General features: G+C 39.6%; 1 protein-coding gene across 3 annotated transcripts in view; it reads right to left on the reverse strand.

The window, feature by feature from the left end:
* Positions 1-10,557: 10,557 nt before the first annotated feature.
* VCAN (versican) overlaps positions 10,558-25,118 on the reverse strand; it is a 139,016-nt gene continuing 124,455 nt past the window's right edge. For all 3 annotated transcript variants that reach the window (XM_054031894.1, XM_054031892.1, XM_054031893.1), the window contains 3 exons: positions 15,148-15,292; positions 13,858-14,040; positions 10,558-13,143 (listed from right to left, as the gene is read on the reverse strand). In XM_054031894.1, coding sequence (XP_053887869.1) covers positions 13,013-13,143; positions 13,858-14,040; positions 15,148-15,292 — 459 coding nt within the window. In that variant the 3' untranslated portion in view covers positions 10,558-13,012. The remainder of the gene's footprint in view (positions 13,144-13,857; positions 14,041-15,147; positions 15,293-25,118) is intronic.

Here is a 25,118-nt window from a genome sequence, read left to right on the forward strand (position 1 = left end):
ATAGTTTACACGCAAATTGCCAACAGGATTGGACTTGTATTTTTGGTCTCAAACTGGCTCCCAGTGTAACCTATACCAGTGGATACTGATTCTTGTCATGTACAGAGTATATTACTGTTTACAAACCTGACCTCTGCCAGGTGAGTGGAGCCAGGAAAAAGTGTAGGGACGAGGTTTTCAAGAGCAGCTAAGGGATTTACAAGCACAAACCGCATTAAAAGTGATCAGGACACATCCATGCTTTTGAAAAATCTCCCCCTATCTTCTTACCAACATTCCAGTGTGTCCCACCTTTGACAGGTATATCTGTGCAAAGGGCAAATGAAGCCATCTGACCCATCTGCCTGGGAGGGGAGCTGGCAGATAACTGCCAAAAGGTGATTACAGAGCTTCCATATTTTCCTAAAAGTAAGTAGTATTCAAGACAAACTAGAAAGGGTGAAATAATGTTCTCTGCTGTAGGGCCATAAGCATTTGAGAGCTGTATGGCATTCCAATGGGAGCATGAAGAAGGCGACAGACTATTGGACAAAGTCATTCTAAAATTTCAGTAATACTTTGATCCATGCAAGTATGTACTGGATACTTTCTCAAGTGGCATTCTCAACAAAAAACCCAGCTGCCAGTTGAGACAATAACCATTGTGTTATAGGCTTACATAATTGCTCTTCTTGGCCTGAGCAACTAGCCAAATATTCAGGGTCTTCTAAGTTGTTCCAGTTAGGAGGAGAAATTGGTGAGAGTCAGAAATTCTTTCTTTGCAAATAAAAAAAAATTGCATCAGTGTACAAAAAATCCTGTTTCCTTGAGCACAAGAGGAACCAAACAAGAAGAGAGTCTCCTTGCTCACAAGTCCAAGCCTCTTCCAGATGATACCCAACCCAGAGCTGAATCAGTGAACTGATACATTTTGAGACTGGATTATTTGTAGAATAACTCGAAGCCAGGTCAAAGCAAGGTTATTGTAAGAAATGAACCTCGTGTGGTACATATTTGTTACTTCCCAAATTAAAGTGCTAACAAGCAGTGAAAAAAAAAATGAAGGAGCTAGCAGAAAGTCAGAATAACAGAGAACCTAATTTTAAAAGCCCTGGTTGATCAAAAGGATACATATTTAGTACTGGTTATTATATCACATAACACCAGTCATAATACATTTTCTGAACTTATGGACAGAAGGACAGAAACTTTAGTGCCACAGCTAACAAGTGTCTAGAGCCAGACAATTAACACTGAAATAGTTACAAAAGAGGGCTATGGCAGGAAAGAAGAAAGACTGGACAAGACTGCAAAACAATTATCCCCAGTGCAAGTAAGATAGAATGTTAGATTTCAAACAGAAAGTGATTGGCAGACCACCAAGAGAATAACTATATTTTCTGTATCAATGTCATGTGTCATGATCACCCCTGAAGGTCAGTCCTAAAGGAAGGCAGCCAAACAAAACAGAGGAGGACAGTAGTTTTCTGTTTCTTGAGAACATCCAGAATGCTACTGACACTGCTTTGGAGCTGACAGAAGCAGCACATGCCCACCCAGTCAGTGACAATGAAAAACACCAGGAGCAGCAAATGGACTCCAGTTCTGCATCAGACACTCCATTATTTTGCCAGAGATCAATGTCTAGCTGACAGGCCTATAAGTCTCTGGGTCATACCATTTATTCTTTTTTAAAAAATCGGCACAACATTAACTTGGTTCCAATCATCTGGAACTTCCTCAGTATTACAAGACTTACTGAAGAAAAAAAAAAAAAATCAGTGTTAGGGGTCCAATGAGCTCTTCAGCCAGCACTTTTAAAATTTTGGATGCAAATAATCTAGACCTCCTGATTTAAAAATCTCTACCTTTAGTAGCTTCTGTTTAACATCCTCTAGAGATATTATTGGAATGGAAACAGTGTTCACCATATGTATTACCGCATGATTAGACTATATTATCTGTTTTCCCCCCAAATAAAGAACAAAATATGTATTGAACATTTCTTGATAATTCTACCATTCCAATCTAGTAATGGGCCAATATCATTGTCAAGATTCTTTTTGTTCCTAATATATATTTAAAAAAAAAAAAAAACCTCCTTGTTGTTGTCCTTAACTCTTCTGGTCACTCTTGGGTCCCTTGGCTTGCCTTATCAATTGTCTACAATTCCTAACTTCTGATTTATATTCATTACTATCAGTTTCTTCTTTCTTCTATTTGGTGTATGTATATTTAATTATTTTTACAGTTGCCTTCATTTCCCTGCTAAACCAGTCAGTTTGTTTTTAAAATCAGCATGACTTTTTCCTCAATTGGGGGATTGTGGCTTTTTGGGCATCTTGTAAGGTGTTATTAAATTATTCCCAATAAGCATTTACGTTTTTCTGATTAAGTACTTCACCGCTGATTTGGCTCATAATTGTTTTCATGGTTTTAATCGGAGGCATTTACTAAAAAAGCGACAAGCTATATAGACAAACAAAAAGAATAGTGCATAGCTCGTGTTCCAGCTTTGTCTTCCTTGTTTATGTGGAACTTTGTACAATGCACAGTGATATCTAGTGGTTAAGTGGTTTAGTGCAAGTAACATCTCTTTACCATTAGAATATTGTCACTCTAAATTTCACAATACAAACATCATTAATACAACTAATTGCATGACTGCAATGAAGAAACTTTAAAAAAAATATGCCTATGTCATTTATTAAAGGATACAAAATAATTAGTTGTCAGTCTAAAATATTTTCTGCATTCCTCTGAGACTTTTCTAGAATCAGAGGGCCAAATTCTGCTTTCAGGTATTCAGTTGTCGCATCTGTTAAAAATTTGAGTTAGAAACTAAAATTGACAAGATCTATTAAGTCATTTAATCAGCTATTGGTCCTTGTGAGAGGATGGTGGTTCCTTATAACTTTAGTGGTTTGAGGTTATGGAAAACGGTTTTACGATTGCATATAGTATTGTACCCTCCATCACCCATCCACCCATATGCATACATTTGTAATAACACAAGATGTGCCTTTCAGCATTTTATGTTTCAAATAACTTTGGTAAACATGTTCTTTATCTGTCTAAAATGCTAATTTTTGTCATAGTGGGTAATGCAATACTTCACTGGCTTAGAAATACCAAAACAGACCCCAAACCCTGGAACTGAGTATGCCTGAACTTTGCAATGGTGAAAATCCAGATTAAAAATGCACTACAATACAAACAAGCTTGACTTCACTGGGAGTCGTGTAAGCAGACAGACAAGGTGGGTGAGGGAATATCTTCTATTGGACCAACTTCTGTTGGTGAGAGACAATGAAGTGTTGCAGAATAGAGCCTTTCCTCCATGTAAGATACTTTGAGATCCTTTTATGGAAGACACCTAGACCCCAAGCCAAAGAACTTCACCACCCCACTGTTGTCAAAATGCCGTTTGCTGGCACTTCAGCTTTTGTTTAAGATATAATACCAGCACTCCATTTTTCCTTCCTACTTTTCCCTCATTTCTGCTTAGATTATACCTAACTATACGGCATTCCAGCTACCAATAGATAGCCCATGGAGAAGTGAAAAGCATTATTATAACTTATCAACAAGCATGCATATGATGTCACGAAGTTGCAAGGCATTTTACAGAGATTAAGACATGGTCCCTTCCTTGAAAGACTTAGAATCTAAATGATGTCTTTCTGCTCCACTATCACAGACAAAGGCAGTTTTCAGAGTGATAAATTCCTTTCAGTAGTACTGAACATCTGTTTTGTTAGAATTACTTTCTTCACTCATTTCAATAGAGCATACCTGATCCACTGACTTTTTTTGGGGGGGGGGGGAGGATGAAAGCTGGAAGGGTCCTGACTTTTCAAACCTGATCTTTTTTGTGTGTGATAAAGATGTGCTTTATAAATTTAAAATAATAGTGGGAGCAAATGAGGACACAGTCAGCTGAATAGAAGTTTAAACTCACAGACAGCTAGACATCTACATGCCTTCAGTTCTGCCCAAAAATAGAGGGTGCAAAAAGGAACATTAAGTTAAGACTCCTTTAAAAAAACAACAACAGGCTCTTCATTGCCTTGTTCTGTTGTTCAGATGAATTTTGGCCCAAATTTGCTCTGGAGTGTTACTACTTAGACTTCATTCTTTGTGAAAATGTAAAAATAATCAACTTTAATACAAGCCGTATACTGCAATAGTTCGTTGCTCTTTTATCACATTCTTGACTGCAGCAAGGGTACACTTGGAAGGGGGCTTGGCCCTGTATATCAAAAACATATCCACAGTCATCAAGGTCTTTGAAAACTTCCTTTAGTCTTTTGCTTTTCTTCCCAATTTGGACAGGCAACATATTAGTGAAAAAAGGATGTTTATATTAAAGTGGATACTTCTTTGCCATTTTAATGCAATGAGTGAAAAATAACTAGCTGGATTTTTGTGGAGTTATACGATATTAGAGTACATTCCTGGCTCTATTGAATTTACATTGAATTATTCATTTCTCACATCTTTCCTTTTCAGACTGAGGGATATCTTAGCTCCCAGACAGCTTGTTTTACTGGGTGTGATTATCCCAAAGTATTTTTGGTGTGTAAATGAAATGCAGTTTCCCACTTTCAGTGGCAGCAGTTTCTTAAAGTCAGTTTTATAGTGCTCATGAAAGCTGCTGGGTTGACAACACAGGGGACTAAGTCTGTCTCTCCCCATAACAGACAGTCGCAGTGCAAGCTTACCACATGCTACTCCATCAATGTACTTCAGTCATGACTTCCAGATAAACACCTCTAGGGATGTGAGTAGTTCTGTCTCCATGACTACTCAGTTCTTGGCTTCTTTTCTGAGACAGCCAATAAGGGTGCCAATTGTGTTGGTTTTGTATTGGAATTGGATTACATTGCAGCCCCTATTTAAGAGGTTTAGGATTTAATTTAACTGTGCCCACGATCCTTTCCTAATTAAAAAACAATACCCATATAAAGAATTCTGTATGTTCAGGACTCAAATTGTCATCACTGTCAGGTAGTTGATATTAATAAACAGCTGTATTTACAGATGTTCCAGATTTAAAATGTGTGTATACTCTACTTTGAAATTCACCTACTTTTAATCTATAATCAACTCTTTTAGTTAACACACATGTACTTAATCCTGTTTCAGGTGTTAATTCCACAGAGCCAAATAACAATAAAACAACCTATGTTTTTCAGTTGCTTTCTGCTGAAGATTTTCCATAGTTCCCTGAACAAATCTCATGGACATATCTGTCTTCACCATATTCCCTGAACCCACGCTGTGGATGATCTATAGTCTTTGAATACTAAGGAAAGAATACTCCACTGCTGATTTAGAGTAGCTGTCTATAATAGTACCTTCAAGTTCCTTTCTAGGAGTGCCTGCTAGGTTTTTCCTACACTCAAAATTGCCCAAGCATTAATGAGTTGGAGAGCATTATGTTATACAAGCTCTAGAAGAGACAGCTATATAGCTCTATCCCAAAACGTTTTAAGTTAACCACCATATAAAGCTCATGTCACAAAAGTATCCATAGTATCCATTTTTTTTAACTTGTTCCAGTTGGCAATTAGATATTGGAATCGAGCAATAGATAGTTTAATCCAGTGGTCCTCCACTTGAAAACCAATAGACCACAAAGGAATTGAACATTTTGCTAGAATATCTACTAGAAAATAATGTTTGGAAACAATTCAGGGTTATCTTTCCACTACACCACAGCATTCAGCCTGAAAGCTCAACATGACAGAGTGTTAGCCCTATTTCACAGATAGGGAAAGAGATACATGGTGATGAAGTGACATGCCCATGCTCACACAACAGGTCAATGGCAAAGCCCTGGCTCCCTTACTGTCCATTGCTTTAGGACACTGAGGAGGACTGGAATCAGAGAAGTGAAACCAGCCAGTCTGTTTTCATTGTCCAAGCTGAGTGAATCACAAAAAGTAAACAGCAAACCTGTGAAAAAACAAGATAGATTTATTACCGGTAATTTAAGAAACTAAGATTCTGTTCATAATAGTGGTGAAAGTCTCTTAAAACAGAGATTGTTGACAATATGTATAGGACTGATATTTTCATCACATCTGGGAAGTGATTTAAACCAGTTATTGCAGTCCAATAGCTTATAATTTAACTACATGCTTTGACACATTTCTGGAAATTACATATTGATTATTCCCGTAAGGAAGACTGGCTAATGCTACTGTTGGTTGCAGATGTAGGAAAGTGGGCTCTTAGTAAATACATTCACATACAAATACATGTATGTTTTTATACTACTTTAATTGAAGTAGTTATGTCTATGAATGTATTTATTAAGAGTCTATTTTCCCACGTCTGCTACCAACAGTTGCATTAACCAGTCTTCCTTATGGGAATAATCAATGCCTAATTCCGAGAAACGTGTCATCATTTAACTATGTGCTTTTGCAAGCTATTGGACTGCAATAACTAATTTAAACCACTACCCAGATGTGATGGAAATATATCTGGTGACAACATGTATTGAGAAGTACTGTAAGCTTTGCATTGAGACTAAGGGCTTTACTTTGAAGTGTCATAATGGAATATTTAAGTTGTCATACTTGATTCTACACAGGTTTATAAGCAAAACAATACAAAGTTTGAAGATTAAGGAAACAGAAAGAATGAGGTTGTATTATTTATATAATGACATACACTTGCTGGTGCTTGACAGATTAATTAAAATCTATTAGTAGGCCAGGAAGGTGATGGTGGAGATCTGAGATTCACACTACATGAGAAGGCTGCTTGACTCCCTCTATAAATCATAATCAAAGGATGTGACGTTAGCTAAGGGCTATGCAGCTAAAGGGTGGCTTTCAGGGCTTAGAGGTGAATTAAAGGCATTTGAATCCCAGTTGAGAGCTGATGTCACAGTGAATTTACGGGACAGGATATGGAATGATGTGCCTGCACTGAAGAGCTTGCAGAAGACACCAAGAGGCAAACTGATGTGTGATCATTATAAGCAGTTGGCGAGAGGTTCTAGAGGACAAGAGAATCATCAGTAAGAGAATTGATTTGCTTTGGTTGGTAATGCATCCATTACAGAGGTACCAATAATTGTTTTAAATTGATTGTGAGCAATAAAATGCCTTTGAAAGGGAACATTAGGATCTCTGGGCTTCACAGAAGTGAGTCTTAAGAAACTTAGAGGAGGACAGGATGCAGGCAGTGTAGCAGGCCAAACCAGAGGTAGCAGGTAATGGTAGGCTCTATGACATGTAGAGACAACAATTTTTATCTAACTCAGTTTATGAAAAGCTATAACGTCTTTACAGAAAGATTGTTAGCTTTTGCACCAGTAAAAGTCACAGGGCCTATTGAGCGAATCCAAGTACTACTAACAACTAGGAAGATTATTCATAGCTGACAATTAGTTTAAAAAATTGACTACAACACTGGTGCACCCCTTAATGCCAACAGACTAAAAGGTCCGATTCTGCAGTCTGGGAGTTTGTGCTGATCAGGACTGGGACTTTGTTTACTAAAGACACCATTCCTTAACAATAAGATAAATAATAAAAAAATATCACCCCCCACAACTAATGATTACAAAACATGTTACTGTGAACTTGGGAGGGGGTGGGGTGTGCCTCTAGGGAAATAAGCTCCAGCTCACAAATGCAGGTCTCCTGAAATGGCAGCTAAGTAGTAGCTACAATAAAGAAATGAAAAATACAGACTTACAACAAAATAAAATTCTAAACTTACAACAGCAACAAAATTACCCAGCTTTGCACAGGACACAGTTCAGCTCTGAAATGAAGAAAGTCTTGTTCTCAGGTCTTCCCCCTTAAGCGGGATTTTCAGCATGCTAGCTGTTTCCTTTCCCTTCAAAGACCTTTCCTTAATTGCCATTAGTTGCTGGTCTGCTGGGCTTTTATAGCTCTGACTCCCAGCGACCATTGCAGTTCTGCCCTATCACCTTCAGTGAGGTGCCTTTGCATTTTGCTGTTGGCTTTTGCTCCACTTCCCTTGCTTTTGTAAGTACTTTGGCTATGTTAATTCAGGTTTTTTCCTTTTTAAAAAAAGTAGTGACGCTGTAATCATAGTGTGCAGGTAAAATCCATACAGCTTTGGCTACATCGGGGAAAAGAGGCTGGGTTAACAGCTGCCACACTATCACAGGAATAACCAAGAATAGCCATTGTGTCTTCTGTCTCAAACTTGTTTCCCTCATGGCAGCTGCTAAAAATGCCAGTTTTATTCCAGTTATGTGACTATTCCAGAATAGTCACATAACTATTCAACTGGATCCCTTTCTGAGAGTCTAATGCATCCCCATGAACAACAGGAGAAGGAACTACTGTATCGACAGTAGGGCCTGAAGAGGATCCCGCTGATGGTGATGCAACATGGGAGGGGTGTAAATTAAATGTTTCTACCCCCTTGCCCTGGCCACCTGTATTGCCAGCTGGTAACACAGTCACAGAAAGGACCTGTGTCCACTGCTGATGCCAGAATTCCTGATCTGCCAGTGCTGGCTGCATAAAAGTAGCTTCAAAATCACTTTCATCACTCAACAGACAGATGAGTGATCTTCCATCACAATAGGGCTGCTCTCAGTTACCATGACAAAGCACTGGAGGACCCTACCTCACTTAGTGTATGTATGTATATATGGGAATATATTAGAAATGCCTGCGTGAATGTTTACAAGTTGCTGTGTCACCCCCATCTTCACTCCACAGACCAGGATTACTATGGTAAGTGTGTGCATCATTTCAAATGTGCAGAATTCCAAAAGCTCCTTTTTCAGAGCTAGAAGTGGATTTTGCAAGTTGATGTGTGAACAAATATTTAATATTTTATGACCCCTTCACCCCAAAAAACAGAACTGGAGTGCCTGACTCTCTCTAATGTTTTTTGTTCCCACAACACCCTGGGGAAGTTGGGAAGTACCACTATCCTCATTGCATATATGTGGAACTGAGAAACTAAGTGATGTGCCCATCACACAGGAAGTCTGAGACAGACCCAGCGCTCCCATATACTAGACTAAGGCCATGAGCTGTGGACTGTCCTTCCTCTCTTTAGACCCTCACAATTTAACACTAGGGATTACTGGAAAAGAATAGAAAACACCACACATAAATGCTGAATGCAATTTTGCCATGAAAATTTTTTAAACTATTTTTACCCAGCCCTTTTTGAATCTGCAAGGCTGTGCTGGACCAACAGACTCTTATTACATTTCTCTTTCTGGTCAGGCTTGAGACAAAAGTACTGTGCCAACACCCTTTCTTGCAGTGCACAGACTCTTTTTCTTCCACTCCTGGTCTGTAGTCCAAGTTTTCAATGAAGGTTCTTATTTTATCCAAGATGGATCATCCATCCCTAACACGTGCACTGAAAGTACAAAACTGGAGGAGATTCTATTTGCGTTGACATTCCAATTCCAACTTCATCATCTCCGGCATCCACAGACAAAGTCAGGTGTGCAGTTCAATTTGCCTCTATTGGCTCTGATTTCAGGGAAGTGCCCACTGTCATCAAGCTTGAGTGGTTTCATAGTTGAAAGGAGGGGCGTGTGTCCCTGTGGACAGCCTGGATAGCAATATAGGAACAGTTAATCCATGTAGCATATTCTTTTGCTGAAATGTTGCAACTTTCGCTGCAATATGCAGCAAAGTTTACTCCTGCTGTAAGTAGTAGCATCCCAACTCGCCCTCTGGAGCATATAACGCAATCAGATGAAGCACATGCCTACAGCCACATTTACAAGAGCCAGATGTACTGCAGATATTGTGGGGAGGTGCACAGAATAATAGTTGCTCTGCACAGATATTCACAGACCCATGGTATTGGACCTGCTTTCCTTGTAGCATTTTGGGCTCTGTGCACAGGCTTCTGTCTGTCTGTCTGTCGGTCCCAACCATCTGTTGAGCCTGCCTACAAGACGGGAATACGCAATAAATTTTTGACCTCTTCCATACTGTCAAATTTTACAATTAACATCTCTCTTCCATATCCAACCTGATGTAATCAGCTTCTTTATTGTGTGGAATAGCACAAAGCGAGCAAATAGAGAGGAAAAGTTTAGTAATTAACCCTGTGGTCAAAAGTAAATTTAGTGGCAATATTTCTTCTATTAATTTGGTATTTTTTGAAAAAAAAAATTATTTGCAATACTCTCGTCTGACATAGATAGGTTTTAAAAAAAAAAGATAAACAGTGCTGGACTAATTTGTTAGCCAAGAGGAAGGAGCCATGAAATGCAGACTTTGACATCTATATTCAAATCTCGGACTCCATCCCCTTTTCCTAACTTTGACCTCGATAACCTTGAGTGTGTTTGCGTTTAGTGCTCCTGGAAGTGAAGGCTAATACTACTGGCTTGAGTAGAGTCTTGGCTTCTCTTGAGCAGAGAGATTAACAAGCATACATACCTAACTGCTGTCCACATCACAAAACTGCCAAGATGTGCCCTATGGCCTAACATGTGACCATCTAACTAACTTTACATTTGGGATTTAAATCAGGAATTAAATGAGGTTTCCAGAGTTGAAGAAAGTTCAATTCATTTTCTAAATAAAGAAACATGGGTTTGTTTTTAATAAGGAAAGTTGTCAGTCCTATTTTATTATGAGCGACAGAGGCAGAAATGGAAAGAGTCAACATAAGCGCTATACCTAACTTATTTAAACTACAATCACCATGGTATCTGAATGGCTTACAATATTATTTAAATCAAAAAGCAAACAAGTAAAACAACAGATTTATACAACAGATTTGTACATATTGTAAGAAAATTGACAGAATGCTAAAACCTATTCTATGATCTGTATGTGTTTGCACAATGAAATGATGTATAGTATACTCTATATTGTGAACAGAGCCTTGATTTACACAAGTAATAATCTTGCTCTATATTTTAAAACACAGTCCAAAAATCCTGTACAGCTACTTATCTAAAATCTAATCCAAACCCTATTAAAGTTCAATCAAAAGACTCCCTTTAACTTCAGTTGGTATTGGATCGGGCCCATAGTACCTTTGAAATAACGTTGAATACAAACAGCCTAGCACATGATCACCCTATTCATATGTAAAATATCACATTGCATAGATTTAAAGTGGAAGACATGCAATAACAAGACAAGTCACAGTATAGCAAAACCTTGTTTCTTTGGTGAAACAGAAGCAGATATTAAAGTTACAAAGATTTTAACTTTCATTCACAAAAAAACAGACATTCACATTATACACTATACAAGTTATAATATAAATAGAGAAAAGCAGTACGTGTGCAGTAGAGGGGAAAAATGTACAAGTCATTGCAGTGCAGTACTGCAGTCAAGAACACTCAAAGGTTAGGTTCCACTTGGTTTAGCAGTCAATGGAATTTCTTAAAGACACCATTTGCAATTGTAGCTACTGTATTTGCAGAGAAGCCATAGAAGGTTTACTTTATGGAGAGTCCAATAGGATACAAACTCCTACATGTTAGCTGGATTTTCACTTTTTTTCTTTTGCTTGCTTCTCTCTCCATAATTTTTGCCTACATCAATATTATAGGCATCGACCTGTCTTTATATTATTATTTTAGAAGGTGTATCAGAGGGTTTTTGTTTTTTTTTTTTACACAGCCCCAAAGTGTGCTTTGCTGAAGCAACCAAATTGACATGGTCCTTGCTGTGGAGAGCTTATTTTAAATACTACCTTACTATACATGTCCAGGACAATGATGAGCTGAATGGGTCAGAGTAAAATAAAACAATCAAAATAAAGAAGTCCTACATGCACACTGCATTCACTATGATCTATAATCTTTTTGTGCATTTCTTTTTAGATAGCCAACATGCTGATTCTTCTACAAGTCACCCATTTCATCACAAACAAGTGATCCTGTTTGCTAGGAATTTAGTACACCAGGGAAATAGCAGCTGAACTGAAATATGGTTCCAAATGCATCCGGGGAGCTCAGGGGCTAACACTGAACTACCAAGCTCTTTCAATTTTCTTTGCATTGGTAAAATAACATCCAATAAGTTAAATCAGTATGGCTTACTTCATTTATTTATGTACGCTTCACAGCTGCAGCATTCATACACAAACATTCATTACTTTATAAAAAAGATTAAAAATGGTTATATATACAAAATTATTTACTTTTTTGACTTTTTTTTTGTTTGTTAAAAAAAAAACACCCCAAAAAACCAACCCTAGGTCTACTTCCATTATAAAATGCAGAGACCTGTAACATAGACCTATGGTTAGTATTGTGAAAGTCATTTAAGAAAGTAACCCTGGTTGAGAGAGTTAATGTATTAGCACTTTGACTCTTACAGGCCTCCTTTGCCTTATACAAGTCCTCCATGCAGTCCTTTCTCACCAGTGATGAAGCTGGAATGGAGAGCAGGAAAAGTTCCACATTGCAGTCCCTAATTCAGGCTTGATCTCACTTTATGTTTTGTATCACATGGACAAAAACTGTTCCTCTGATGGGAAATGGCAGAGTTTCAAAAAAAAAAAAATTACATGTAACTTGTGTGTTTATCTTCATCTGGCAGTTTTCAGTCAATACAATTATATTTAAACCATCTCCAACCTAGGTGAACAACAGACAAATAAGGAAATCAATGATTACAGACCTCTGAGGCCATATAACCATAAATATGCCTGAACTTAGTGTGACTTTTCATTTTATATACAGGATTTTAAAAACAACACACAATTAAACATAATAAAATCATCTTATTTACATTTTCATTGGTGCTAAAATTGAGCTGTTTAAATATTGCAGTAGGCTGGTATATGTTATAAAATGGTCCCCACTGGTGGCATATAGAAAACTAACATTTCTGATTGGCTGGAAATGGTTCCTCATATTTTTATTTTTGAATTTGCTGATAAACCCCAACATTTTTGCAAAATGTGTTGTGAATTCTGGAGTCCATAGTTCCAAACAATTTGATAATACTTCTAGAAGTGATAGAAAAGGCACAGTAAGTTAGGACTTTGGCTGAAATGGTGAAAATCCCCATTCACCATTTAGCATTCAGCGCCTTGAATCCTGCCACGTCCTGATCCAGCGGTGATAATGTTTTGATGAATTTAACAAAGTTCCCTTTCCTGGGGAAGGATGTTTATAGTAATATTTCTTAGAATAAGTCCTTTGGAATGTGGATGCTGCAAAGAAGGGGGAAAAGAAGGAAAATATTAAAAGAATTCCTTGATCTGAACAATAAACTGGCTGATAGATGCACAATATAATGAGTCACACTTTATATCAAGTTTATTAATGGTTTATAAAGGATTTATAAATGATATTATAAGCATGTTACAGACAGAAGTAATATGCGTTATAGGTGATTACAAGCATATCAACAGAAAGTATCATTGATGGTTGTGAGCCACGATTATAAGGAACCTATTCGTCCTGACTGTGATGCTAACTTTTCTGAGTTTATCATAGTTGCGTGATATTTGATGTATTTTTAAAGCCCCAGCTCCTGAAGATAAGTGGGTATGGGAGAATTTCAGCTTTCGCTTTGTTTTTTTTTTAAATAAAATACATTTCTAGCCCTGATGGTTGTGGAGAAAAGCTTGAAGACATGACCCAGGGACATCCTAAAGGCCAAGAAACCAGAAGACAAATAAAAGACCTGCACCTTTTTTTAAAATCATGATTTTTTTGAGGCCTGATTCATGGTTTTGAACACCTGAGATTAATAATGCTGCTAGAACAATCTATATCAATTGACTCATCTTCCTAATACTATATTAAAGCATCTATTAATCATTTATTAACTCTTCATACATGATCTGATAATGGATCCTTAATAAAAAGTTTGACCATGTTGGGTCTATAGTTTCTGATACAGCTCATAGTCAGTAACTTACGATTCATGCAGGTGATTTTAGGCATATCCCATCTTCCATTCCCTTGACACCGGATAGTTGGAATATGGCGCTGGATGAAACCATCTTTGCAATGGTATCTAATCAGGGAGTTGATTTCATAGCGAGGCTTCATCTTCCCAAAAGTCTTTGCATTTTCTACAACAGGAGGCTGACCACAGGCAACTAAAGACCAAAAAGAACCAAGTTCATAGGTGTCATTCCAAAGTGAGTCTAACCCTGCAGTCCTTACTCAGGAAGGCACCAACTGACTTCGTAAGAGTCTTGCCTGAATCAGAACTGCAGGATCAGCCCTGTTGTGACATGGCTGAGCAGATTTTAATGTTACAAGAATGGAAAATTGATGGAGTTTCCTTTTTGTTTTGAATTTACTATGTGGTTTGATGGCCAACAGAAAATGGGAATAAAACAGCAATTTCTGCAGAACTCCAAAGGCCATTAACTCTACATCAAAAGGTTTTTCAAAAAGGGCTAATTCATAAACTTAGTCTGGAATTCTCCTTTTGAACAAGAATATATGTGAAACACTGGAGACCTGTGGATCCATCAATGATATATCAACAAAATGCAGTAAATCTAAGGATGTTACATTAGGCAGCAGTGGGGAAGGTTTGGGTTTTGACTGCACCAGTCTGTAAAGGCTGAGAATTTCAGGTGATCAGCTGAGTGCACAGCTTCTAGTAACAGCAAGGTTTCATATTCCCACCCATTCTAATGGAGCAAAGCCACTAGACAGCTGAGCTGTATGAATCCAAACATAGTTCAGGTTTAGAGAGCGTGATCAAATAATCTTGCTTCAGAAAACACGTGGATAAAAGTCTGTGAGAAAATGCCTTCAACGGGAGCTGAAACACCAACTCAGGTAATAGCAGTCCACGCTCAGTCCAGCCCATAATTCTGTTAACTAAAGAGAGTTCTCAGAGCAAACAAGCTCTTTCATTGGTTTTCTCTTCAATCAGCCCAGCAGTAGGAGTACTCCAGTACTCTCTGCTGTTAGAAGGGTGACTCCACCTTCTGACCCTGCCCAGCCACTTATTTTTGGTTAATTGAGTTGTTGGAAAGCTATACAATCTGCCCCAAATATAATCTTGCTGGGCTAGAAAAAGAAGAAGCTGGTTTAAAGCTGGTAAGCATAAGCCCATCTGAGGATCCATTATGCCAGTCTTCGGCCAGAATTTGTCCCCATTACTTTATAAAGCAGGGTCACTCAGATGTATGAATGCAGGGAATCATGCCTATTTTAGTCACTATCACATGGTAATGATTTCTCACCTGTTCCTTTCTTGCAGGTATATGTGAGGTGATAATTGCATGGCACATCATTCCATTGGCCATTCTCATGCCAAATTATAACAACACAGTCTTCTCCAGCGGAAAAGAAACTGTCTGGCTGGTTAGGTCGCCAGTTTTCATATTGCTGCAGAAAAGAGGAGCAAAGTTATTATTTCCGGAGTCAGGGCATATTACATTCTGTATTAGAGAAGATCACGAAATAGTACCTCAGAAAGAGTTCAACCCAGGCAATTCAGCACAAATTAAACAAAAATAGATGTACAATTAATAAAAGTGGGAGGGAATTGATTATCTTAAAGGGGAAAAAAATAAAGCTTCCTCCTCCTGCATCAGACCTGCTTCTACCAGTCCATTTTTATTAATACCACATTCAGACAGAAATTGAACAGGAGAAATTCCTGCCATCTAAACAATGCAGTTAAAAAAGCAGTACAGACACAGAGATACACAAAGGAAACCAACTACATGCGGTTTGGAGCAAACCAAACCAAACACAAGGATGTGTTGCTCTTGTTTGTTTAATTGGAAGCCTGTCGCTGAGCCTAGCAAACAAATAGAGACAAACTGTGGACCTGACCCTGAAAAGAGTTCCATCCCTGGCAGATTCTGATGGGGCTTCATTCACAAAATTGGTCCACACATACCTCATTGCAGGAGATTGACTTAAGAACATTCAGTGATGTCATTTGTGGTGGTGTGGGGGAGGGGAGGGAGAGAATTCAATTTGCTCTGTTGAACAACAAGCCAGGAGTGCGTGAAAAGTTGTAATATAGGAACAGTCAATACTGTATCAGTTTCAAGGTCCATTTAGTTCAGTATCCTGTCTCTGACATTGGCCAGTACCTGATGCTTCAGAGAAAGGTGTAAGAACCCTACAGTAGGCAGATGTGGGATAAGTCTCATCCTGGTTTCCAAACAGATACAGCAACTAAAGACATATTTTCCCCTCCATTAATGGAGACCACACTCTTTTTGGATTTCTATGACCCTATTTTAATTTCTTCTTAAAAATGCTTAAGTCATAAAAAACAAAACAGAAAAAAGATTTGGAACACTACATATAATAATTTTCTTTTGTATTCCTGCTGTGTCACTGCTGGAAGAATTGTATGAAGGATAAAAATAAGTATCTGAAAATAGGAATTCATATAAATGCCAGAACCTAGCCAGCCAATCAGCTCCTTCTATGGTCAAAGTGGCTCCTCAATGCTCACATTTGAATTTGGCACTTACACCCTCCTGACTGGACTTTGTCCATATAAATGTCCATAAAAGAATAGCTTTTTAAAATATAAATAACTTTATGAAGTTGCCACAATTCAGTACCCATGTGAACACATTTAGAAATAAAGTTAACGAGCCACACACAATGCTGAATCAGGCTATTAAAAAGCTGAGTTTAATGCTTAACCTTTTCCTACAATATGTCATGTTATCCACCACAAGTCTAATTATATAAGCACTTCTCAACTGTAATGTTCTAAACTGAGCTGCACTGAATTTGTTACAGGTGCCCAACTCGTAATACATCCTCCTTGATGTGTGGGACTAAGTTAATTTAGGGTTGCCAGGTGTCTGGTTTACAACTGGAATGGCCAGTCGAAAAGGGACCCTGGTGGCTTCAGTCAGCACTGCTGACCAGGCTGTTAAAAGTCCAGTTGGCAGTGCAGCAGGGCTAAGGCAGGCTCCCTGCCTGCCCTGGCTTCATGTGGCACCCGGAAGCAGCGGCATGTCCCTGCGGCCCAGGAGGCTCTGCGCGCTGCCCCCACCCTGAGCGCCAGTTCTGCAGCTCCCATTGGCCAGGAACCACGGCCAATGGGAGCTGCAGGGGCAGTGCCTGTGGGCAGAGGCAGCACCTGCAGGCCAGGGCAGTGCATGGAGCTGCCTGGCCATGCCTCTGCCTAGGGGCTGGAGGGACATGCTGGTCACTTCCAGGAGCTGCATGAGGTAAGCATTGCCTGGCTAGAGCCCTCATCCCACACCACCTCCTGCACTCCAACCCCCTGCCCCAGCCCTGATTCCCCTCCCACACCCAAACTCCCTCCCAGAGCCCGCACCCCCCTCCCGCATTCTGAACCCTTCAGCCCCAGCCAGGAGTCGCATCCTGCACCTCAAATCCCTCATCCCCGGCCCCACACCAGAGCCTGAACCCCCAGCTGGAGCCCTCCTCCCCCCCCGCACCCCATCCCCCTGCTACAGCCTGAAGCCCCCTCCCATACTCTAAACTCTTTGGCCCCAGCCCAGAGCCCCCTCCTGCACCCCAAACTCCTCAGCCCCACCCCCACCCCAGAGCCCACACCCGCACTGGAGCCCTCACCTCCTCCCGCACCCCAACCCTCTACCCCAGCCCGGTGAAAATGAGCAAATGAGCAAGGGTGGGGGAGAGCAAGGGAGGGGAGATGGAGAAGGGGTGGGGCAGAGGGTGGGCAAGGGTGTTCAGTTTTCTGCAATCAGAAATTTGGTAACCCTAAGTTAATTTCACTTCAGTGTTCAGCATCACTAACACAAGACATAAGGGCCAGAATTCAGCAGTTTGCGGTGGGAGTGCAAATCCTTGATGCACAGCAGCTAAGCACAATGCACAGTATCCAAACATGCAAAAGCAGGGATCTGCAGTGTGCATGACTTTCTGCATCACTCTGTGCACAAATGCAAAATGGATCTGCATGCATCCCACAATGCAAAGCGGGTGGGTCAGGGAGGCCTTACCTGGGCATGGTGATGCAAATGTGACTGAGGATGCATAAGCATGGGTCAAAAATTCTGCCCTGAGTAATGCCAGTAAAAGAGTAACTCATGGAAGTTAGTGGAGTTACTCTGGATTGACAAAGTAAAATCCGAAGTGGATATTCTTCTATGCCTGCTCAGTCCAGGTGCTGGGACCCTTTTGCAGCATGCTCAGATAAGACACTTAGGAAAACCAGAGATAACAGCCAGGATCCTGGATAGATGCCTGAGCCAAAGTGTACTCAATAGAAAGAATCCCATTGATTTCAATAGGTTCTAAAATGGTCTGATCCTTCAACACTCCTGGGAGGTTCTGCGGATTTGTGGAAGTCGAGGGTGCTCTGCATCCCAGGTGTGTGAGTTGAGGGGACTCAGCACCTTGTTGAATTGAGCTCTAATCATGTATAGCAGTTTGTGGGAGTTTTACATCATAATGGCTTCAAACTTTTTTTGTTTGTTTTGTTGGCAGGGCTGCAGCCTAATGGTGCAGGATCATATCTAGACGCTGTGGTTTGTGCAAGAATGTCTGATATCCCTTGACATGACATGCCGTTGCCTCACATCTGATATCATCATTGCACAGATTTATTTTGGCTGTGCAGCTCTGATTTTGCTTGATGTTAATGCCGGAATTGCTTAGCAGAGGAATTTCCAAACTCCTGAACTGCTTTCTTAAGTCTCCACCCTGCTCCTCTGTAGTTTTTCAATACCTTATTTAGCCACACTTCACTGATTGGGAGATAGGAGATGTGAGGGGGAAAGTATCTCACAGTTTGGATGGCATGTGTTGCTTTACGAATGCATTAATATCCTTTTTCTTGTTATGGGAGAGATTTTGAGGAATCATGGGCTTGAGTTTCCTCTGATTTACAATGGTGTAAATTAAGAGCAACATTATTGAGATTAGTGGAGTTACATCAGCATAAAACTGGTGGGAGAGAAGAATCAAACCCCACGTGTCAGTTATTAGGCTACAGTATTTGCATTCAAAGATATCCCATGTCTATAATCACTGCACTTGCGAAGTTTAAAGGCATCTCCTATATTTGTGAAAATGCATCCAAAATACTTGATTAATAATTCCTCTGTTGGGAAACACTGCTCAAATATCCTAAACAAAGCATCTTTCTTTTTAGTGGTCATGTCATTTGAGATCCTTATATTTCAACTCAATTGCTGTATTTTACAAAAATACATTGTACCAAAATATAGCATATTTCAGTTCCCCATTCCTTGGCACTGTTTATTGTGCAGATTTTTTTTTTAAGATCACGTGTAGAAGAGTTCAGCAACCGAACTCACAGATGGATCCAAAGAATACTGGCACTGTTCCAGTCACTCTGCAGCTAGCTTATATCTTCATGTAAATTGTTACTGTCTCCACAAATCAGTGAAGCCATTATTAAAGGGCTCTTACTCTTATCCCGATAGTTTTCAAGCCAGCCTGAAGTCATCAATCAAAGGTAAACTGACATCTTACCAACATCATTAGTCTTCATTTCTGAAAACCTGAATACATTCAAATTTCAAGTTAACTCAAGGTGGACGAGCTACTTTGGGCTTTTTTATCTACAACAAAAATATTATGGAGTTAAGCTATCAAACAGACCGACCTAAAAAACATTACCCTTATGGGCAATATGGAAGCAAGGCCAGGAGGAAATCACTGTAACATATAATGTGAAATGATGCCTGAGATCAAAATGTTAAAGCACATCCAGGAAGCGTAGATAGGGACCTATACTCATTGCCATTTCTGCAGCCCCGAAGGAAGAGCGATGACAGACAAAGGTTAGGCTCACTGCACTTGTTTTCTCCAGCCACACAGTGGATCTGCAAGGATGGTGTTGATGGAGGGGACCTACACATTGGAATTAACACTCCAATGAGGTGCACAGAGTAGTTCATATCTCTCAATGCTATTGTTTCAGTCTATCTGCAGACTCAGGAAGCCATTGCTCTGTTGGTAACACTCAGGTCACATTTTCAAGCTCATCTTCACAACTGTGATGGCTAGAGATTTAGGGCTTGTCTATTCTACAAAGTCTTTGCTGGTCACCTATATGTTACGGCAGCAAAACCTCCTAGTGAAGACATAGCATATGCTGGCTACACTTTTCTGCCAGCATAGCTACACCTCCTCTCTGAATGAGATTAGTTATGCCAACAAAAGCATTCTTCTGTCAACATAGTTGCATCTACACCGGGGGGGAGGGGGGTGTTACCAGCATAATTATGTCAGCTGGGAGTGCCTGATTTTTTCACTCTCTTAGCCGACATAGCTATGCTTTCAAAACTTTGTAGACTACACCAAGTCTTACTCATTTTCATTGAGATGTTGAGATGCTGTGTCATCGCATAACTCCAGGAGCTGGTCCTAGGCACAGGAATAGAGTGTCTCTATGCCTTAACCTGGCCCTGAGGAATCACACAACAATACTGCCCTGCGATCACGGTCCAGCTGAGAACAAGAGTAGGCCCTTAATACATCTTCACTGCTTATAACAATAGTAACAACAAGGAGTCCTTGTGGCACCTTAGAAACTAACAAATTATTTGGGCATAAGCTTTCGTGGGCTAAAACCCACTTCATCAGATGCATGGAATGAAAAATACAGTAAGTAGTATATATATGAAAAGATGGGCGTTGCCTTACCAAGTGGGGGGGGGGTGTCAGTGCTAATGAGGCCAATTCAATTAAGGTGGAAGTGGCCTATTCTCAACAATTGATTACTTTTGTAGTGCTCTGTGCTGTAGGCTTCCTGTGTGACCTTAGACTATGTCTATACTGCAATTAAAAACTCGTGCTGGCCTGTGCCAGGTGACTCAGGCTCTCGGGACTCAGGCTGCACGGCTGTATTATTGCAACATAGACTTCTGGGCTCAGGCTGCAGTCCAAGCTCTGGGACCCTCCCCCTTTGCAGCTTCCTAGACCCCAAACATCTACACCACAATTAAACAGCCCCTTAGCCCGAGTCCCACAAGCCTGAGTCAGCTGACATGAACCAGCCGTGCGTGTTTAATTGCAGTATGTCCTTAGTCTCTTGGTTCCTTATCTGTAAAATGGGAAGACGGTGAGGCACTCAGATATTATGGTAGTGGAAAGTATATAAGTATCTAAAATACATTTACTATTATGTCCCTCAGGTGAATGGATTTCTATAAACTTCATTTTCCCCCATATTTTGCCTTGAATTAAACTTAACCAGACTCTGCCAACTGAGTGACAGACTGTCTTTTAAATTAAATTAAGTCTAAGGAAACAAACAGTTAATAGCAAACCTTTGTCATTCAGAAGTATCACTAATCAAAATGAGCAACCACAGTATTACCATCATGAAGACATCTCTGCAAATATTCGAATACACTCTGCTTTATAAAAGCTTAGGTACTTATAATAGTTTAGGATAACTACCCTACTTTGGAAACTAATAAGTAATCCACTTAGCTCTTTAGCTGTTTGCATATTGTCAAGGTGAATCTGTGGGGAACAGCATCTAAGCACTGTAATAGCCATCCAATGATAACAGCCATTTCTTTATCAAGGAAATACATACCAAGTGGCTGTGATCAATAGCTAGGATTTTACATTCCAAATAGTCAACAGACACTGTGTGTAATGAACCACAACAAAATAAACCTCTGATGCAAACAAAACTTAATTACTTGACCCTTTTCTTGTGTAAAGGCCAATAATCCCTTCTATAACTAAACCCAAGAAATTATTTACTAGAAGTATGTCTAATCTTCACACATTCTTACACTGTTTTTCATCCTGGGGGAAGGGAACATTTTCTGCAACTTTACATGACTCTCCAGCACAAATTTATCCTGGCATTTTTTTGGCACTTGTTATTATGAATGTGATCTGTATTCTCATGGCTGTCCTCTCTGAATGCTTCACAGTGAGAAACTGATATGGCATATCACAACACTGAGAAAAGGACATCAGGAGTGGGCTGAATGATTTCTCTGTGATCTGTTTTATCTTAAAGTTAAGCAACATTTCCTGACTGGCATTTATCAGTAAACTGGTTTAAACTGAGCACTAGAAGCTTTAACAACACCAGGGCCACTTGCAATTGTCTCCTTTTCCCTAACCGCTCCCTGAGAATGGGAATATGCTCTTCCATAATGACAGATAAGCCCTTAGAAGTTCTTATCAGGAAAGTCTGCTGACACAGTCACCCACATGGTGGGATTCTTTTGAAATTTATTTACCTAGGATAGCTCAACTCAGATGTTATATCTGCTTTTCAATGAGGTCCTGCAATTTACCAGTTTTACAGCTGATGCACAAGGTGGTCAATTGACTTGTCCCAGGTTACAGTGAGTCAGTGGATCAGTTCAGACTTTACTGGCAGATTACTCTATTAGACAACATTGCTTCTGCTAACTGAGAGACCTGGAAGAGGACTGGAAGGAATTTCACTTTCCATAAACAGCAAGAAAAAAAGTCAAGGGTTTATTTGTAAAGATTCAACAATGATCCTAACAACATTTCCATTTATAATCACAGCATCACTTAATATTTAAATGAATCTGATATTTGCTCTGGGAAAGACAAGATGTTACATTTGAATTGTTGCACTTAATTAGGTCCCAATCCTGCAAACAGTTCCACATGTGCTTAACTTTAAGCATGTGAGTAGTTCCATTGACTTCTCTGGGACTATTCATGCACTTAAAGGCCCCTGTTCAGTCAGATATTTAAGCACATGCCTAACTTTAAATACATAAGTAATCCCAAGGAAATCTTTGAGGCAGCTCATATGCTGAAGCACCTTACTGAATCCCGGGCCAGAGGTAAGTGTGTGTTTTGCAGACTCAGAGCCTTAATAATTAAGAGTGAAATTGTGGCCTCTTTGAAGACAATGGGAATTGCCCCACTTTAACCAGGCAAGGATTTCACCCTAAGGATTTAGGCCCTGAAACTACAACTGGATCTGTGCAGGCAGACCACTGCTTCCCCATGAATCAGCTTGCAGGATAGGAGCCTTAGTTAGCGCATGTTCGTGTCTTTCTGGAAATATCCCAGAAAGACCACGTGCATACCCTATAAATATTTACATCTAAAGTAGAATATGTATATTTTTGAGAGAATATTACCAATGCCATATAATGAAGATCCAATCCCTGCTTAGAACCAGTGACTAGCTGATGTATAAAATCAGTGTGAAACTTGTATTTTGTATTGCAAGGCTAGGTGTGTGTTTGGCTTCGTGGCTTATTTTTTTTATTTGAGAACTCATGAAAAGGAGAAACTTTGTGTTGAGCATGATGGGAAACTTCCACTAGATGGAGCTGTCTACCCATTACTATGCCTAGATATTAATAATCAGCTGCTGTGTTACACTATCTTGTTTGAATAAAACTAAAAAATTTAAAAGATACTGAAAAGATATTAACTTTCTATGCTTGATTCAAAGCCCATTGATGCCAATGGAAAGACTCCCACTGACTTCACTGGACTTTGGATCAGGCCCTCATTGATTAGTTTTCATCATGCTTCATATATTTAGCTTTGTGAGGACAATGTAGTTTGCTCTATTTGTATGCATAAGGGGGACTTTCAGAGGAAGTTCAGACTGCTCCATACAGAAATTAATGAGATACTGGCACTGTTGGTAAGAGGGGAGTTTCCTTGATGTCTTTGTCTACTAGCTAAGGCTACATTAGAGAAATGTGAACCCCTGGAACTTCATCAGTGTACAAAGTGTCTCTGATGTAGACAGCGACTATCTAGGTATGTGTATGATCCCCAGCTTGAGCAATATGCTAGTTGTCTACCTGGCTGCCACTCTCCACCCAAGAAGTAGTTGCATCCATCAGAAGTGCTGTATGTACAAAATGTTTTAGGATCTTTGGGATGAAGTCCACAATATAAATGATTATCATGATTTAACATAACTTTGCTCTTTATTTGGCTTTTTAAAAATAGGAATAGGAATTTAATTAATGTTTAGGTCTTCCCTACGTGAATGTTGTAGAAGGACCAATCTAACTTGATTAAACTAATTTGCCAGCGGGAAGATATCTTTGTTTTGAGAAGTATGACAGAGGTATGTTAGTAGAGTACATGAACTCTGGGAATTATACTAAAGTAATGATATAAATCAAAATCTACACAATTGTATTTTTCGCATGTGTGACTAACTAGAGACACACACACCAAAAATGCCCCATTTTGTCATTTATTCCATCTGTTATTGCAGGTTTTAGGCTGCTATGAGTTTCAACCCACAGCCAAATGTAATGCGCCTCAGAAGTAATTGCCTAGACCTTTGGGATAAAAAGAGAGACCACCCCTTCCCCAAAAAAGTTTGTTTAAGAGGCTTCTTACTAGCCTGAGACATTCTGAGCTAAGAACATATCTGCCATTAAACAATATAAATCTCTATTCCGATATAACATGACCCGATCTAACACAAATACTGATATAACGCGGTAAAGCAGTGCTCCGGGAGGGGCGGGGCTGCGCACTCCAGCAGATCAAAGCAAGTTCGATATAACGTGGTTTCACCTATAACGCGGTAAGATTTTTTTGGCTCCCAAGGACAGCGTTATATCGAGGTAGAGGTGTACTTTAAATAATAATAATACATAGTTCTCCTGGCTTAAGCAGGTCAAATGAGCATTTTAGAGAGGGGCTGTAATGACTGTTATATCTGAAAATCAAAATATTTGGTAGATTTAAAATCCCTGTCTTCAAGAAACCTATGGATCTCTGGCACAATAGCCTTTGTGTTTGCAGTTGACCACAGTATTTTTTAATCTGTTTTATTTAACTCACAGGCAGCCTACCTCTCTACAAAGTTCTATGTATTTTTAAGTCCTTTTGTGTTCAATACAGCTATTCTTTCTGGAAGGGGAGGTGTTATAGATTTAAGTTAAAACAGTCTGATTCGCTGACCAATAAAGAAAAGAATAAGGAAGGACTTTGTTTTTAAAAGAATGAAACTTTTGTTTTTATGTGGCTACCTAACACTGGCAAAGAAGTCCAGTATTACAAACATGAAGCATAACACTCTTGCTGAAGGGAAGAAAAACTAACGTAAGGTCTCTGGGCAGTTGTTAAAGTGGCAACATGCCCATTACTTTCCTGGCTGCCAGCATTCTATGAGCGACAGACAATCTGGCCACAGACACTAGCCAGCTCCTTAACACAGCACTAATCTTGTGTAATGGAAGTGAGCTCACTACCATACAAAGCACTAATTATC

The sequence above is a fragment of the Malaclemys terrapin genome, chromosome 6 (genome assembly GCF_027887155.1).
Source record: "Malaclemys terrapin pileata isolate rMalTer1 chromosome 6, rMalTer1.hap1, whole genome shotgun sequence".
Taxonomy (NCBI): Eukaryota; Metazoa; Chordata; order Testudines; family Emydidae; genus Malaclemys; species Malaclemys terrapin.